General features: G+C 42.2%; 1 protein-coding gene across 1 annotated transcript in view; it reads right to left on the bottom strand.

The window, feature by feature from the left end:
* PolrMT (mitochondrial RNA polymerase) overlaps positions 1 to 18,781 on the bottom strand; it is a 301,092-nt gene that overhangs the window by 172,180 nt on the left and 110,131 nt on the right. The window contains exon 9 of the mRNA XM_070104506.1: positions 11,400 to 11,586. Within this exon, the coding sequence (XP_069960607.1) occupies positions 11,400 to 11,586 (187 nt within the window). The remainder of the gene's footprint in view (positions 1 to 11,399; positions 11,587 to 18,781) is intronic.

The raw sequence follows: 18,781 nt of genomic DNA, 5'->3' as shown, positions 1-18,781 counted from the left end.
ACTGGCAGGTTCTCCCAAACTACAGTTACTTTACTAGTCACACAACCGGCTACTTCTTAACCTTTTCAGGGTCCATGCCGTAGATCTACGGCTTTACGTTGAGGGTCCAAACCGTAGAACTATGCCAAAATTCTAGCGGTGTCAAATTTAGCGTGAGAAGGCTGGTAGGCCTACATCTGAGAGAATGGGTCTGCGTGGAGTGCGCGCGCCTTAAACAAAAATTCTAGGCGCCCGCATGGCATTGTGGAAACACCGCCTCAGTAACCTTTGTTCACCATGCCTCGCTGCAAGGCAGCTCTCCTCTTCGTAACTCATAGTTCTGACTCTGATGGAAGTGGAAAAGAAGAAGAATTCTATGGCTTTGATTGATTAATGAACGAAAGCAATGACCAAGATATCGAAAATAGTGCAGAAAATCCTGACGATCCTCAACCTTCTACCTCTGGTGTGGGGATGTCTCAGTCACGTTCACTTATACCTCGTCGCAAGAGAAAACTAACATTTTCGCTTGGCCAGGCCTCAAACTTCAGTAATGATGATGATAGTGATGTGGATTGTGATTTTATTGCTCCTGATGATCATTTGAGTAGTGATAGTGATGAATCATATTCACCAGTGAAGCGTCGGTATATATGCCGCCGCATGCGCTCGGGTAGTGTTCCCTATGCAGTGCCCAGGGGACGAAGTACATCCCGGAGTACATCCCGTGGCCCTACACCAGGTTTAGATAGTGATAGTGAGGATGATGTGGCTACACTTGGCATGGATAGACCACAGGCATCAGTAAGTGGTGGTATGGGGGGGTGGTGGTGGAATTGCCACGGCCATGCATGACTCACCAGCCCAGGCGGGGACCCACACTCAAGGACAAAGTGGAGTGTCATCCACCACCACACCACAGCTACAACCAGCTTATGATGTCCAGTATCCACCAGCAAACTGCATCTGGGATTGGCAGTAAAATCCCAATTTTGTTCCCAAGCTCCACCACTTTGATGACTCTCAAAGTGGAATTCTACCTACTTGTCCCCTTGGAACCACGGCCAATGAACTGGAATTCTTTGAATTATTCTTTGACCAGCCATTGAAGGAAATTATTGTCAGGGAAAGTAACAAGTATTTTGAGTACACCATGGCAAATACGATCATACCACCACAGTCAAGACTACACCGGTGGAAAGAGACAACTGTGGCTGAAATGTATTTGCTTTTTGCAACAATAATGCTTATGCTTCATGTCTATAAGCATAATATAAAAGCATACTGGTCCACAGATCGGCTAATTTCTACCCCGGTCTTCAGTGAAATCATCCCAGTGAACAGGTTTATCTTACTGTTACGTATGTTGCACTTCTCTGACAAAACCAGGCCTGACAGAAGTGACAGGTTATACAAGATTAGAAACGTTTTTATGTATTTTAAACAAAAGTTCAACATGTACTTTTATCCATTCAAGAATCTTGTAATTGAAGAGTCTTTGATTTTGTTCAAAGGTAGACCGTCGCTCACACAGTATATATTGAGCAAGAGGAAACGCTTCGGTATAAAACTGTTTGTACTCTGTGACTGTGACAGTGGCCTGGTATTGGATATTACTGTATACACGGGAAGTTAAACATTGAAAGATACTATGATGTTATTGGGTATCTCAGGTGACACAGTGAGAAACATGATGGCACCTTATCTTGGTAAGGGGCATACAGTGATAACTGGCATACAGTAGGTAGTAGGTTGGTAAACAGCAACCACCCAGGGAGGTACTACCATCCTGCCAAGTGAGTGTAAAACGAAAGCCTGTAATTGTTTTACATGATGGTAGGATGGCTGGTGTCCATTTTCCTGTCTCATAAACATGCAAGGTTTCAGGTATGTCTTGTTACTTCTACTTACACTTAGGTCACACTACACATACATGTACAAGCATATATATATATATATATATACACCCCTCTGGGTTTTCTCCTATTTTCTTTTTAGTTCTTGTTCTTGCTTATTTCCTCTTATCTCCATGGGGAAGTGGAACAGAATTCTTCCTCTGTAAGTCATGCGTGTTGTAAGAGGCAACCAAAATGCCAGGAGCAAGGGGCTAGTAACCCCTTCACCTGTTTATATTACAAAATGTAAAAGGAGAAACTTTCGTTTTTCCTTTTGGGCCACCCTGCTTCGGTGGGATACGGCCGGTGTGTTGAAAGAAAGAAAGAGCTGGTATACAGTAGGTAGTAGGTTGGTAGACAGCAACCGCTAAAGGGAGGTACTACCGTCCTGCCAAGTGAGTGTAAAACGGAAGCCTGTAATTGTTTAACATGATGATAGAATTCCTGGTGTCTTTTTCTCCTGTCTCAAACACATGCAAGATTTCAGGTATGTCTTGCTGCTTCTACTTACACTTAGGTCACACTATACACACGTCTTTCTTTCAACGCACCAGCTGTATCCCACCGAGGCAGGGTGGCCCAAAAGGAAAAACGAAAGTTTCTCCTTTTTCATTTAGTAATATATACAGGAGAAGGGGTTACTAGCCCCTTGCTCCTGGCAGTTTAGTCGCCTCTTACAACACGCATGGCTTACGGAAGAAGAATTCTGTTCCACTTCCCCATGGAGGTAAGAGGAAATAAACAAGAACAAGAACTAGTAAGAAAATAGAAGAAACCCAGAGGGTTGTGTATATATATACTTGTACATGAATGAGTAGTGTGACCTAAGTGTAAGTAGAGGTAGCAAGACGTACCTGAAACCTTGCATGTTTATGAGACAGAAAAATGGACACCAGCAATACTACCATCATGTAAAACAATTACAGGCTTTCGTTTTACAAGCACTTGGCAGGACGGTAGTACCTCCCAACCACTCCAAAACTATATCCCCCCCTGCTTTTAACATTTCTGTCATGATTCCATCAGTTCCAGCTGCTTTACCCCCTTTCATTCTATGTAATGCCTCACATACCTCCCCCACACTTACATTCTGCTCTTCTTCACTCCTAAAAGATGGTATACCTCCCTGGACAGTGCATGAAATTACCACCTCCCTTTCTTCCTCAACATTTAAAAGTTCCTCAAAATATTCTCGCCATCTACCTAATACCACCCTCTCCCCATCTACTAACTCCCCTACTCTGTTTTTAACTGACAAATTCATATGTTCCCTAGGCTTTCTTAACTTGTTTAACTCACTCCAAAATTTTTTTCTTATATTCATTAAAATTTCTTGACAGTGCCTCTCCCACTCTATCATCTGCTCTCCTTTTGTACTCTCTCACCACTCTCTTCATCTTTCTTTTACTCTCCATATATTCTGCTCTTCTTATAACACTTCTGCTTTGTAAAAAGTCTCATAAGCTAACTTTTTCTCTTTTATCACACCCTTTACTTCATCATTCCACCAATCACTCCTCTTTCTTCCTGCCCCCACGCTCCTATAACCACAAACTTCTGCCCCACATTCTAATACTGCATTTTTAAAACTCATCCAACCCTCTTCACCCCCCCCCCCCACTACTCATCTTTGCACCAGCCCACCTTTCTGCCAATAGTCACTTATCTCTCACCCGAACTTCCTCCTCGCTTAGTTTATACACTTCACCTCCCTCCTACTTGTTGTTGCCACCTTCCTCTTGTCCCATCTACCTCTTACTCTAACTGTAGCTACAACTAAATATTTTTTTATTTATTAACACACTGGCCGATTCCCACAAAGGCAGGGTGGCCCGAAAAAGAAAAACTTTCACCATCATTCACTCCATCACTGTCTTGCCAGAAGGGTGCTTTACACTACAGTTTTTAAACTGCAACATTAATACCCCTCCTTCAGAGTGCAGGCACTGTACTTCCCATCTCCAGGACACAAGTCAGGCCTGCCGGTTTCCCTGAACCCCTTCATAAATGTTACTTTGCTCACACTCCAAGAGCACGTCAAGTATTAAAAACCATTTGTCTCCATTCACTCCTATCAAACACACTCACGCATGCCCGATGGAAGTCCAAACACCTCGCACACAAAACCTCCTGTACCCCCTCCCTCCAACCTTTCCTAGGCCGACCCATACCCCGCCTTCCTTCCACTACAGACTGATACACTCTTGAAGTTATTCTGTTTCACTCCATTCTCTCCACATGTCCGAACCACCTCAACAACCCTTCCTCAGCCCTCTGGACAACAGTTTTGGTAATCCCGCACCTCCTCCTAACTTCCAAACTACGAATTCTCTGCATTATATTCACACTGCACATTGCCCTCAGACATGACATCTCCACTGCCTCTAGCCTTCTCCTCGCTGCAACATTCATCACCCATGCTTCACACCCATATAAGAGCGTTGGTAAAACTATACTCTCATACATTCCCCTCTTTGCCTCCAAGGACAAAGTTCTTTGTCTCCACAGACTCCTAAGTGCACCGATCACCCGTTTCCCCTCATCAATTCTATGGTTCACCTCATCTTTCATAGACCCATCCGCTGACACGTCCACTCCCAAATATCTGAATACATTCACCTCCTCCATACTCTCTCCCTCCAATATGATATCCAATCTTTCATCACCTAATCTTTTTGTTATCCTCATAACCTTACTCTTTCCTGTATTCACTTTTAATTTTCTTTTTTTGCATACCCTACCAAATTCATCCACCAACCTATGCAACTTATCTTCAGAATCTCCCAAGAGCACAGTGTCATCAGCAAAGAGCAACTGTGACAACTCCCACTTCATGTGTGATTCTTTATCTTTTAACTCCACGCCTCTTGCCAAGACCCTCGCATTTACTTCTCTTACAACCCCATCTATAAATATATTAAACAACCACGGTGACATCACACATCCTTGTCTAAGGCCTACTTTTACTGGGAAATAATCTCCCTCTTTCCTACATACTCTAACTTGAGCCTATCCTCGTAAAAACTCTTCTCTGCTTTCAGTAACCTACCTCTTACACCATACACCTGCAACATCTGCCACATTGCCCCCCTATCCACCCTGTCATATGCCTTTTCCAAATCCATAAATGCCACAAAAACCTCTTTAGCCTTATCTAAATACTGTTCACTTGCATGTTTCACTGTAAACACTTGGTCCACACACCCCCTACCTTTCCTAAAGCCTCCTTGTTCATCTGCTATCCTATTCTCCGTCTTACTCTTAATTCTATCAATAATAACTCTACCATACACTTTACTAGATATACTCAACAGACTTCTTTCTTTCAACACACCGGCCGTATCCCACCAAGGCAGGGTGGCCCAAAAAGAAAAACGAAAGTTTCTCTTTTAAATTTAGTAATTTATACGGGAGAAGGGGTTACTAGCCCCTTGCTCCCGGCATTTTAGTCGCCTCTTACAACACACATGGCTTACGAAGGAAGAATTCTGTTCCACTTCCCCATGGAGATAAGAGGAAATAAACAAGAACAAGAACTAGAAAGAAAATAGAAGAAAACCCAGAGGGGTGTGTATATATATGCTTGTACATGTAGGTAGGTAGTAGGTTGGTAGACAGCAACCACCCAGGGAAGTACTACCGTCCTGCCAGATGACTGTGAAACAAAAACCTGTAACTGTTTTGCATGATGGTAGGATTGCTGGTTTCTTTTTCTGTCTCATAAACATGCTAGATAACAGGGATATCTTGCTACTCCTACTTACACTTTGGTCACACTTCACAGACACGCACATGCATATATATATACATACATCTAGGTTTTTCTCCTTTTTCTAAATAGCTCTTGTTCTTCTTTATTTCTTCTATTGTCCATGGGGAAGTGGAAAAGAATCTTTCCTCCATAAGCCATGCGTGTCGTATGAGGTGACTAAAATGCCGGGAGCAATGGGCTAGTAACCCCTTTTCCTGTAGACATTTACTAAAAAAGAGAAGAAGAAAAACTTTATAAAACTGGGATGCTTAACCCTTTCAGGGTCCAAGGCCCAAATCTGGAGTCACGCACCAGTGTCCAAGAATTTAAAAAAAAAAAATTTGTTATTTTTTCTTATGAAATCGTAGAGAATCTTTTTTATTCACACAAAGAATTTTTATTCACACCAAAAAATAGAAGATTTACTGTTATGCAATACTGTAATAATTGTATAAATATCATCACCATATTTGTGAATGTATATTAGACCCACCAGCTGACGTGTATTAGACGTGTGAGGTCGTTTGTTTACTCTTGAATATCGGCAAAAATTTAACATTTCCGCTACTTTGAGCTCAGTTTCAAGCCATTTCCAGTGCTAAAACCAATCAAAATCATCTCTATTTCTGTAATATGTCTTCCATTCTATCAAATGAGACCAAGAAATCGCAAATACAACTATAAAAAACATACGAAAAAACACTGCAAAGTTGCTGTTTTAATCGAAAAATCATGATTTAAGTTTTTTTCTCTCATTATACACAGTGTGCTGCAGGATCTGTTTTATGTGGTGCACACATACCACATAGATGTATTCTCTCATATCTAGGCCCAAATGTACCACTCACAGTTTATCAGAGTGAGCTGAGCTCATGGCGTAGATCTACGGTTTGGACCCTGAAAGGGTTAACTGACAAATACATTTGTTCTCTAGCCTTCCTTAACTTGTTAATCTCACTCCAAAACTTTTTCTTATTTTCAACAAAATTTGTTGATAACATCTTGCCCTCTCTCTCATTTGCTCTCTTTTTACATTGCTTAACCACTCTCTTAACCACTCTCTTTTTCTCCATATACTCTTTCCTCCTTGCATCACTTCTACTTTGTAAAAACTTCTCATATGCTAACTTTTTCTCCCTCACTACTCTCTTTACATCATCATTCCACCAATCGCTCCTCTTCCCTCCCGCACCCACTTTCCTGTAACCACAAACTTCTGCTGAACACTCTAACACTACATTTCTAAACCTACCCCATACCTCTTCGACCCCATTGCCTATGCTCTCATTAGCTCATCTATCCTCCAATAGCTGTTTATATCTTACCCTAACTGCCTCCTCTTTTAGTTTATAAACCTTCACCTCTCTCTTCCCTGATGCTTCTATTCTCCTTGTATCCCATCTACCTTTTACTCTCAGTGTAGCTACAACTAAAAAGTGATCTGATATATCTGTGGCCCCTCTATAAACATGTACATCCTGAAGTCTACTCAACAGTCTTTTATCTACCAATACATAATCCAACAAACTACTGTCATTTCGCCCTACATATCTTATTCAGTGGACCCCCGCATAGCGACCTTAATCCGTGCAAGAGGGCTGGCTGTTATGCGAAATGTTCGCTATGTGAATGAATTTTCCCCATAAGAAATAATGGAAATCAAATTAATCCGTGCAAGACACCCAAAAGTTTGAAAAAAAAAATTTTACCACATGAAATATACATTTTCCTACACACAAAGAGAAGGATACATGCACAATAGTAGAGTAGTACATGCACAATATATATTGTGCATGTACTAGTCTACTAAATGAAGAATAAATGACACTTACCTTTATTGAAGATGCAGCAATGACTGATGAGACACTGTGTCCTGGGAGTGCCTTTTCCTCCTGAGTACTGTAGGTCCTGTTTGGTATTTTCTTCCAGAACAGGCCTTATCACACTGTGTATGTCACTACGATTCTTAAATCTCTCAAACCAACCTTTGCTGGCTCTAAATTCACCAATATGAGCACTAGTTCCAGGCATTTTCCCTGTTCACCTGGGTGTTAGTCGACTGGTGTGGGTTGCATCCTGGGAGACAAGATTAAGGACCCCAATGGAAATAAGTTAGACAGTCTTCGATGACACTGACTTTTTTGGGCTATCCTGGGTGGCAAATCCTCTGGGGTTAATTGTTTCTTGGTATTCTCAATAAGCCACACCAACAACGGTGCTACAGCAGCAGCAGCAGCAGCTGACGATGTTACAGCAGCAGCAGACGATGCTACAGCAGCAGCAGCAGCAGACGATGCTACAGCAGCAACAGACGATGCTACAGCAGCAGCAGACGATGCTACAGCAGCAACTGACGATGTTACAGCAGCAGCAGACGATGCTACAGCAGCAGCAGCAGCAGACGATGCTACAGCAGCAGCAGCAGCTGACGGTGGTACAGCAGCAACAGATGATGCTACAGCAGCAACAGACGATGCTACAGCAGCAGCAGACGATGCTACAGCAGCAGCAGATGATGCTACAGCAGCAGCAGACGGTACTACAGCAGCAGGAGCAGCTGACGGTGGTACAGCAGCAGCAGCTGACAGTGCAGCAGCAGCTGACGGTGATACAGCAGCAGCAGCAGCTGTACCACCAATAGTAGCGATGGTTGATTGGGGTTTATTATACAACCTGGCCAGCTCGGAGACACGCACTCCACTTTCATACTTATCAATGATCTTTTTCTTCATCTCCATAGTAATTCTCACCCTTATTGCTGTAGGGTTGGCACTAGAAGCTTTCTTGGGGCCCATGGTCACTTATTTTCCAGAAAAAAATCACCAAAAACACTGTAATAATACAAAATGTTCCGATTGTATGCTTGGATGTTACCGCGGAGGCTGGCTGGTAAACAATGCCACCCGCGGAACATGTGAGCGTGGCTCAGGCCGCACATTGGACGCGTCTCGGACGAAGGCCGCTGAGCGGGTTTTTGGGCGCTATGCGGGGCAAAATTTTAGCGATCAAAGCGTCCGCTATGCGGATTGTCCGCTATGCAAGGCGTCCGTTATGCGGGGGTCCACTGTATACTTATCTATCCTCTTTTTCTTAAAATATGTATTACCTATAACTAAACCCCTTTCTATACAAAGTTCAATCAAAGGGCTCCCATTATCATTTACTCCTGGCACCCCAAACTTACCTACCACACCCTCTCTATAAGTTTCTCCTAAACTAAATAATGATCCAATATATCAGTTGCCCCTCTATAAACATGTACATCCTGGAGCCTACCCATTAACCTTTTATCCACCAACACATAATCTAACAAGCTACTTTCATTATGTGCTACATCATACCTTGTATATTTATTTATCCTCTTTTTCATAAAATATGTATTACTAATTACCAAATCTCTTTCTACACATAGCTCAATTAAAGGCTCCCCATTTACATTTACCCCTGGCACCCCAAATTTACCTACTACTCCCTCCACAACATTTTTACCCACTTTAGCATTGAAATCCCCAACCACAAGTACTCTCACACTTGGTTCAAAACTCCCCATGCACTCACTCAACATTTCCCAAAATCTCTCTCTCTCCTCTACACTTCTCTCTTCTCCAGGTGCATATACACTTACTATAACCCACTTTTCACATCCAACCTTCATTTTACTCCACATAATCCTTGAATTAATACATTTATAGTCCCTCTTTTCCTGCCATATCTTATCCTTCAACATTATTGCTATTCCTTCTTTAGCTCTAACTCTTGATTCTGAGGACATGTACATAACCTTCTCGACTACGACAAATACTACTACAACTAACCCATCTGTATGGGTAGGACCTACTTCCACTGGGGGATCCCGCCTACCAGTGACTATGCCCTTGTCTGGTACCCGTCCCATTTCCACCTGACGTTAGTATATAAGCGTCAGGCACCTTGCTTCTGCTTCAGAATCTCCAAGACTACGGTGCTCTTCGCACCTACTCCTAGGTTGAGGGACTGATTACCTCATTTTCTGTACATAGTTCTACTATCTTCAAGTTATGTCCTGGAATTTGTATTGATAAAGCCACTGGATGGCGAAACATCTACAATAAAGATACCCAGATGTTGCACATGTGTCTTAATTTCAGCTCTAACTCTATTTGAAACTCCTGACCTAATCCCATTTATTCCTCTCCACTGAAACTCTCACACCCCCTTCAGCTTGGTTTCACTTAAAGCCAGGACATCCAGCTTCTTCTCATTCATAACATCCACAATCATCTCTTTCTTATCATCTGCACAACATCCACGCACATTCAGACTTCCCACTTTGACAATGTTCTTCTTCTTATTCTTTTTAGTAATCTTTACAGGTAAAGGGGTTACTAGCCCGTTGTTCCCGGCATTTTAGTTGACTTTTACAACACGCATGGCTTACGGAGAAAGATTCTTCTTCCACTTCCCCATGGATATAAAAGGAAAAGTAATAAGACCAAGAACTATTAAGATAAAATCAAAGAAAACTCAGACGAGTGTTTATAAATAAACGTGTACATGTATGTGTAGTGTGACCTAAGTGTAAGTAGAAGTAGCAAGATGTACCTGTAATCTTGCATATTTATTAGACAGACAAAAAACACCAGCAATCCTACCATCATGTAAAACAATTACAGGCTTTTGTTTTACACTCACTTGGCAGGACGGTAGTACCTCCCTGGGTGGTTGCTGTCTACCATCCTACTACTAACATTATATATAGTATTGGTCTCACAGGCCACAAATGTTACTAGAAAAAGAAAAAATTAGAAAAGAAAAAAGTATAAAAAAAAAGTAAAATAAAGAAATGCGATTTTGCAGAAGTCGCTGATGTTGCCGCCACCCAGTCATTTTGGGTCAACTTTCCGCCTCTATATCTCGGTAAGTACTGATTGGAAATTTTTTGTTTTTTGTTTTATTACCTTCACGAAAATATTATCGTTAATTCTGTAAGAAAAAAAAAAAAAATTCAAAATTTCTTGGACACTGGGGCACCCACTGAAATTTTGCCTCTGGACCCTGAAAAGGTTAATCATTACATAAATATAGTGATCAAAACATTTCAAAACTAAAGCTAATTTTTAAAAATAAATTATGAACTATAGTCAAGAATATACCAAAACAGACGAAAGTACAGGCTCACCCTAAGAATGGATGGAGGGAAGAAGCAAAGGAGGTTTTGTGTGCAAGAGGCATGGACATCCCGCAGGCATGTGTATGTTAAATAAATATGAGTGAAGGAAAATGATTTTTTGGGACTTGACGAGCTGTTTGAGTTGAGCAAGGTAACATTTTGTGAAGGGATTCAGGGAAAACTGGTCTGCTGGACTCGAGTCCTGAAGGTGGGAAGTACAATCCTTACACTTTAAAGGAAGGGTGGGATACTTGCACTTTGGAGGGGCATCTGAACCATAGTATCTATATACCTCTGGCAAAACAACAATAGTGAATGATGGTGGAAGTGTTTCTTTTTCAGGTCACCCTGCCTCAATGAGAGACAGCTGGTGTTAAAAAATAATTCAGCTTTTGTAATGAAATTAGCGAGAGCTGCAGTACACATGCATGATCACTTTCAACAACACAACAGAAGACAAAGTTTAAATAATCTTAATCCACCTGTTCCTATAGTTCACTGCTGTAGAGTGGCTACACACTATAAATTTCTGTGGTCTCTCATAAATGCGGTACTTAGTAAACAAATGTCCAAATTGTCTCATCTCTTTTTCATATGAATAATGTAAGCACATCGTTTAACTAACCTTTCTTATTGCTGTCAAGATACCAAGAAAGATAGTCCTTGTAAACACTTCGGAGTATATCCAGCACACCAACTTTCTTCTTATACTGCACCAAATAGCGTTTAAACACCAACTCCCCAAGTTGACGGTAAAGTATAAACTTGGGGAGGGAGAATGACACAGATCCACCAGCCAGTCTTTGTACTTCCTGCAATACATCCATTATAATATACTGTACTTTACAAACTCATAAATCATATGATATGGTAAAAGTATTATTCAGAGGGCTGAAGAGGTGTTATTGAGGTGGTGTTTTGGTCATTTAGAGAGGAAGAAGCAAAATAGATTGACTTGTAATGCATATAAATCTGTAGTGGAGGCAACAAGGGGTAGGGGTCATCCTAGGAAAGGATGGAAAGAGGGGTTAAGAGTTTTTGTATGCAACGGGCTTGGACATGCAGCAGGCATGCATGAGCATGTTAGATAAGTGAATGGAGGTGAATGGTTTTTGGGACCTGGCGAGCTGTTGGAGTGTGAGCAGGGTAATATTTTGTGAAGGGATTCAGGGCATGCAGTTAGCCAGACTTGAGTCCTGGAGGTGGGAAGTACAATGCCTGTACTTTAAAGGAGGGGTTTGGGATACTGGCTGTTGGCATGACATCTAAACTGTCATATGTCTGGGTGCCTCTAGAAAGACTGATTATGCATGAATGATGGTGAAAGTGTTGAATGATGATGAAAGTGTTGAATGATGGTGAAAGTGTTGAATGATGGTGAAAGTGTTGAATGATGGTGAAAGTGTTGAATGATGGTGAAAGTGTTGAATGATGGTGAAAGTGTTTTTCTTTTTTAATAATAATAATAATAAGAATAATAATTTTCCTAGGTAGTAGGTTGGCAGACAGGAACTGCCCAGGGAGGTACTACCGTCCTGTGGTAGTAGGTTGGTAGACAACAACTGCCCAGGGAGGTACTACCATCCTGTGGTAGTAGGTTGGTAGACAACAACCGCCCAGGGAGGTACTACCGTCCTGTGGCAGTAGGTTGGTAGACAACAACCGCCCAGGGAGGTACTACCATCCTGTGGTAGTAGGTTGGTAGACAACAACCGCCCAGGGAGGTACTACCGTCCTGTGGTAGTAGGTTGGTAGACAACAACCACCCAGGGAGGTACTACCGTCCTGTGGTAGTAGGTTGGTAGACAACAACCACCCAGGGAGGTACTACCGTCCTGTGGTAGTAGGTTGGAAGACAGGAACCGCCCAGGGAGGTACTACCGTCCTGTGGTAGTAGGTTGGTAGACAACAACCGCCCAGGGAGGTACTACCGTCCTGTGGTAGTAGGTTGGTAGACAACAACCGCCCAGGGAGGTACTACCGTCCTGTGGTAGTAGGTTGGTAGACAGCAACCGCCCAGGGAGGTACTACTGTCCTGCCAAGTGAGTGTAAAACGAAAGCCTGTAATTGTTTTACATGATGGTAGGATTGCTGGTGTCCATTTCTCTGTCTCACAAACATGCAAGGTTTCAGGAACGTCTTGCTACTTCTACTTACACTTAGGTCACACTACACATACATGTACAAGCATATATATACACACACACCCCGCTGGGTTTTCTTCTATTTTCTTACTAGTTCTTGTTCTTGTTTATTTCCTCTTACCTCCATGGGGAAGTGGAACAGAATTCTTCCTCTGTAAGCCATGCATGTTGTAAGAGGCGACTAAAATGCCAGGAGTGGGGGGCTAGTAACCCTTCTCCTGTATATATTACTAAATATAAAGGGAGAAACTTTCGTTTTTCCTTTTGGGCCACCCTGCCTCGGTGGGCCACCCCGCCTCGGTGGGCCACCCCGCCTCGGTGGGCCACCCCGCCTCGGTGGGATATGGCCGGTGTGTTAAAAGAAAAGAAAAGAATAATAATTTTATTTCTTTGTAAAGGTTACAATGTGTAATTACAATTTTGATTTGCTAAGTACAAAGATGGCCACTATCATGCCGAGACATTTGCTAAGTACAAAGATGGCCACTATCATGCCGAGACATTTGCTAAGTACAAAGATGGCCACTATCATGCCGAGACATTTGCTAAGTACAAAGAAGTCCACTATCATGCCGAGACATTTGCTAAGTACAAAGATGGCCACTATCATGCCGAGGCATTTCGGGCAAACTAATCCTAATACATACATAGTAACTAATTAAAACTAGGTAAGAGAATAGTACATAGTAATTATACCTAAAACTAAACATGGAATAGTGGTCAGATGTTCTACAATCTTATTTGGACTTAATATATCTTATGTATACTTAGTACAAAATCTAATTTACAAGGAATGGTGCAGGTGGTAATATTTTATGGAATGGCAGAATTAACCCTTTGAGGGTTTCGGACGTACTAGTACGTCTTATGCACAGGGTTTTTTTGACGTACTAGTATGCACAAATTCTAGCGCTGTCAAATCTCGCGGGAAAAGGCTGGTAGGCCTACATGTGAGAGAATGGGTCTGTGTGGTCGGTGTGCGCGGTAGAAAAAAAATCTGGGACCCAGTGGTGCATTGTGGGAACGCCATCTTAGTAAACAATATCCACCATGCCTCGCGGTAAGAAGCTCCTCACTCCTCGGCGAATTGGGACAGTTTTGTTCCCCAGTAACAGTTCTAATACAGATGGAAGTGCCAGTGAAGATGAGTTAACAGGCTGGATGTTAGAAGGGCAGTCCTTTCTAGTATTCACTGGAGATCTCTAAGCTTTTAGAATCGCATTTTTTGTAACAAACCCTCTGGGGTTAATTGCTTCTTTGTAATTGTTTCTCATTAAGCCACACCAATAACAGTTTCTCATTAAGCCACACCAATAACAGTTTCTCCACATCTTTGAACAGTACAGCTGGCAGTGGTGCAGCAACAGCAGCAGCTGACCGTGGTACAGCAGCAGCAGCTGACCGTGGTACAGCAGCAGCAGCTGACCGTGGTACAGCAGCAGCAGCAGCTGACCGTGGTACAGCAGCAGCTGACCGCAGTACAGCAGCAGCTAACGGTGGTGCGATAGTATTTCGATAGTATTTCTCACCCTTTTTCTCACAGGGTTGGCACTAGAAGCTTTCTTTGGGTCATGGTGGCTTATTTAGCAGTTACAAGCACTGAAAACAATGGAATAATACAAAATGTATCAAATGTATGCATGGAACCGGCCACCCTGGCTTGTAAACAATGACGGCAGGGCAGCTGAGGCGCTCAGGTTGGACGGACAGGTTCGAGACGAATCACATTAGGCGAGTTTTTCATCACTGGCCGGGCGAAAATTTTCACGCTCAAACGCTTTGTTAGACGGATTTAACGTTAGACGATGCTTTCCTTAGCCGAGGGTCCACTGTATTCTGTTAGTGGGATGGAATGTGAAGGACCTGCCTAGTATGGGCCAACAGGCCTGCTGCAGTGTATTATTATTAGTAGTACGTAGTAGTACGTACGTACATAGCATGAGTGGTGACCTGTACATAGCCCAGTGGTGACCTGTACATAGCTCAGTGAGGATGTGTCTAGTGTACTCTCTGTGGACTGAACCAAGATGCCCTCCTTTGAGCAACTGTACCAGCAGCTTAAGGAGGAATTGAGGGTAGTGAAGCTTGAGATACGGCAACTGATGGAGGAAAACAAGAGGATTCATAGAAGTCCTCCTGTTGTGAGTCCCCAGGTCAAGAAGGGAACCTGGGCAGTGGCCGGACAGCATGGAACGAAGTTGAAGATCAAAAAGACGAATGGAGAGGTAGAAACAATGAAGAAGAAAGAGACTGCTGTGGAAACAGTTCTGGAAACATCGAACGCATTCTGCGTGCTTCCCAATGAATGTGAGTCGACTACTGGGAACATCACGATGAACGACACCAAGAAAGGTAAAAACGTTTTTGTTGTTGGGGATAGCCAGGTTAGGTATTTGGATAGGGCATTATGCTTGAAGGATAGGAGTAGGAGGCAGAAGATTTGCTTTCCTGGGGCTGGGATGGAGGATACCATTAGTCGGCTTGACAACATCATGAACGGTAATGGGATCAATCCTATTATCTGCCTCAGTCCTGGAGGCAATGATATAGGCAAGCGTAGCAATGAGGATTTAGTTAGAAGGTACAGGACAGCAATAGACATAATTAGGAAGAAGGGGGGGTGCCCTGTTACATGTGGCATTTTGCCAAGAAGGGGTGTTGGAAATGAATGGTTGTCCAGAGCAATTGAAATTAATTATTGGCTGGACAAAATGACATGTATGCCAGGGATGGGGTTCACCTATCCAGGGCAGGTGTGGGTTTTCTTGCTAGCTGTTACGAGTATGGCCATACCCGTTTTATTTTATAATTGGATAAGCCCCTTTATTTTATAATACATGTATATATGTTAAGGCAAATATTAATGCTAATATTGTATGTATTATATTATGTTTTGTTACGCTTTAATATTATTTCCATGTAGTGGGAAACCACTAGGTTTAAGTGCCGGTTAGCAGTTCAGGTACTGAGGTCTCCCTCAGTCACGTGACCAACCTGACATTGGCTTACCACTCAGTGGTACCGTCAGTAGGTTTACAGCACCTGCTCAGAGAAGGTTCACCACCCTTGCTCTGAGTAGGTTCACTACCCTTGCTCTGAGTAGCTTTACAGCACTCGCTGAGAGCAGGTCCTTCACACTCACTCTGACTAGCACTCTCACTTCTAGTCTGGGCTTGCATAGCCAAGGGAGCATACCTCACTCATTGACTTCTCATAAGAGACATGTCAAGTTCTCTCTGGTGGTCATTTTTCTTTCATGATTGAGTTCCTTTCTTAAGCTTGTCACTTTCGAGTTATTTATACTCGGGTAAATGAATCTTTCAGGTGACTGAATAAGCCTTGTTGGCCTTGATGTTAATTTGTGGTCTAAGCTATTCTTAGTCATGTTGGATGGAAATGAGACTAAGTCCGTCACTTACAAGTTCTTGTATACTCTGAATTGATAGTTCAGATAAGTCTTTATAACCATTATAAGTTACTTTGTGGTTAAGTCTTAATAACCATTATAGGTGCATATTATTGGTGAACTTAGTACAAAGCTCGACCTCAAGAGGTTCATTTATTCATATCAATGTACTGGTACATACCAAGAGAAATGTAAGAGTTAAACTCCTTATTTTATATTAATCCCAACATTATAATCATGCATAAAGCTAAAACTCTACTAGTAAAGATTCTAAGTTTTAGTTATTTGTTTCGTAATCCTGAATTCTTAAGCTATTGTTGCAAAACCGTAAACAGGCCATATGTTCAATAAGAATGCTACCTTAACACTCTACCATACCATTGGAGAAGTTTAAGAAGACGAGTTTTGTAACACTAGCTCAGTTGAGGGTGTTGTTAGAACTTTAAACTAGGATTAGTCAGAGGCATGGGTTTAGAAATGGAAAATAATGAGTGTCAAAATATGGATTTAGGCTTTGAAATCATAAATCTTAACAATAACAAGGACAGTAATAGGTATAGTGAAAAACAGAAAGGAGCAGGAAGGGTAAAGAGAAAGGAGGGTCTTTAAATATATACTACACAAATAGTCGTAGTGCTAGGAATAAGATGAATGAGTTGAGGTTAGTTGCTAGTGCAGGTAACATTGATGTATTTGCCATAACTGAGACGTGGTTCAATACAAAAAATTGGGACATGCCCAATGAATGTCACACACAGGGTTTTAAATTGTTCCAAGCAGACAGAAATATTGGGAAGGGGGGTGGGGTGGCACTGTATGTCCGAGATCGCTTGAACTGATGCATTAAAATGGGTATTAAGTCTGAAATAACACATACAGAGTCTGTCTGGATAGAATTTTCGGAGGGGCATGAAAAACTGATTTTAGGTGTGATATACTGTCCCCCAAACATACATAGGGACCAAGGAAGACTACTATGGGAGGAAATTGTTAAGGCCACAATACACGATAACGTAGTAATTCTAGGGGACTTCAACTTTAGTCCGACTGCATTTCTTGACTGGGATTTTAGAATCTAACGACTTCTTAAAAGTAGTTCAGGATTGTTTTATGAAGCAGTTTGTGACAGAACCTACAAGGGGAAATAACCTGCTTGATTTGGTTCTGGCAAACAACGAAACCCTTGTTAATAATTTAGAAATTACAGAGGAACTCAATGCAAGCGACCATAAATCAATTACAGTGGTCCCTCGCTTTTCGAAGTTCCCGGCAATTGTAAATTTCGCCAATCATAGGGCTATTTTCGTATAAACATGGACTCGCTTTTCATAAGTTGACTCGCGAGTCGTAACTCGTCCCGGACGCGTACCTATGGCATGAGCCGTGGCAGCAGGCAGTCTGGCATTGTTTACCAGTGAGCGAAGGTCCCCTCACGTGCTCCAGCGAAATATTTCATAATATTCCATTATTTTAGTGCTTGGAAGTACTAAATAAGCTACCATGGCTCCAAAGAAAGCTCCAAGTGCCAAGCCTGTGGTAAAGAAGGTGAGAAATACGACTGAATTTAAGAAAACCATCATTGAACAATACGAAAGTGGTACAAGTGTGGCCGAACTGTCCAGGAGGTACAAGAAACCCTACACAACCTTATGTTCCATAGTGGCCAAGAAAAAGGAAATCAGGGACGCTGTTGTTGCAAAGGGGGTAACTATGCTGACAAAAATGAGATCACCAGTACTCGAAGAGGTTGAAAAGTTATTAATGGTGTGGATAAATGAGAAACAATTAGCAGGAGATACTCTTATGACTTCGATTATTTGTGAAAAGGCTAGGCAGTTGCATGAAGATTTGGTAAAGAAATTGCCTGCAAATAGTGGTGATGTGAGTGAATTTAAGGCCAGCAAAGGCTGGTTTGAGAGATTTAAGAACTGTACTGGCATACACAGTGTGGTAAGGCATGGTGAGGCTGCCAGTTCGGACCACAAGGCGGCTGAAAAATATGTGCATGAATTCCAGGAGTACATAGAGGCTGAAGGACTGAAACCTGAACAAGTGTTCAATTGTGACGAAACAGGCCTCTTTTGGAAGAAAATGCCAAAGAGGACCTTCATTACACAAGAGGAAAAGGCAATGCCAGGACACAAGCCTATGAAAGACAGACTGATGCTAATGTTCTGTGCTAATGCTAGTGGGGATTTCAAAGTGAAGCCATTACTAGTGTACCATTCTGAAAATCCCAGAGTGTTCAGGAAAAACAATGTTATGAAGAGTAAATTGTGTGTGTTTTGGAAATCTAATAGTAAGGCATGGGTCACGAGGGAAATTTTCGTCGAGTGGTTCAATGAAGTGTTTGGCCCTAGTGTGAAGGAGTATCTCCTGGAAAAGAAATTGGATCTCAAGTGCCTGCTGGTAATGGACAATGCACCTGCTCATCCTCCAAACTTAGATGACCTAATT

The sequence above is a fragment of the Cherax quadricarinatus genome, chromosome 92 (assembly GCF_038502225.1).
Source record: "Cherax quadricarinatus isolate ZL_2023a chromosome 92, ASM3850222v1, whole genome shotgun sequence".
Lineage (NCBI taxonomy): Eukaryota > Metazoa > Arthropoda > Malacostraca > Decapoda > Parastacidae > Cherax > Cherax quadricarinatus.
Note: the sequence above shows the minus strand (reverse complement) of the source record. Positions and strands in the feature narration are given on the sequence as shown.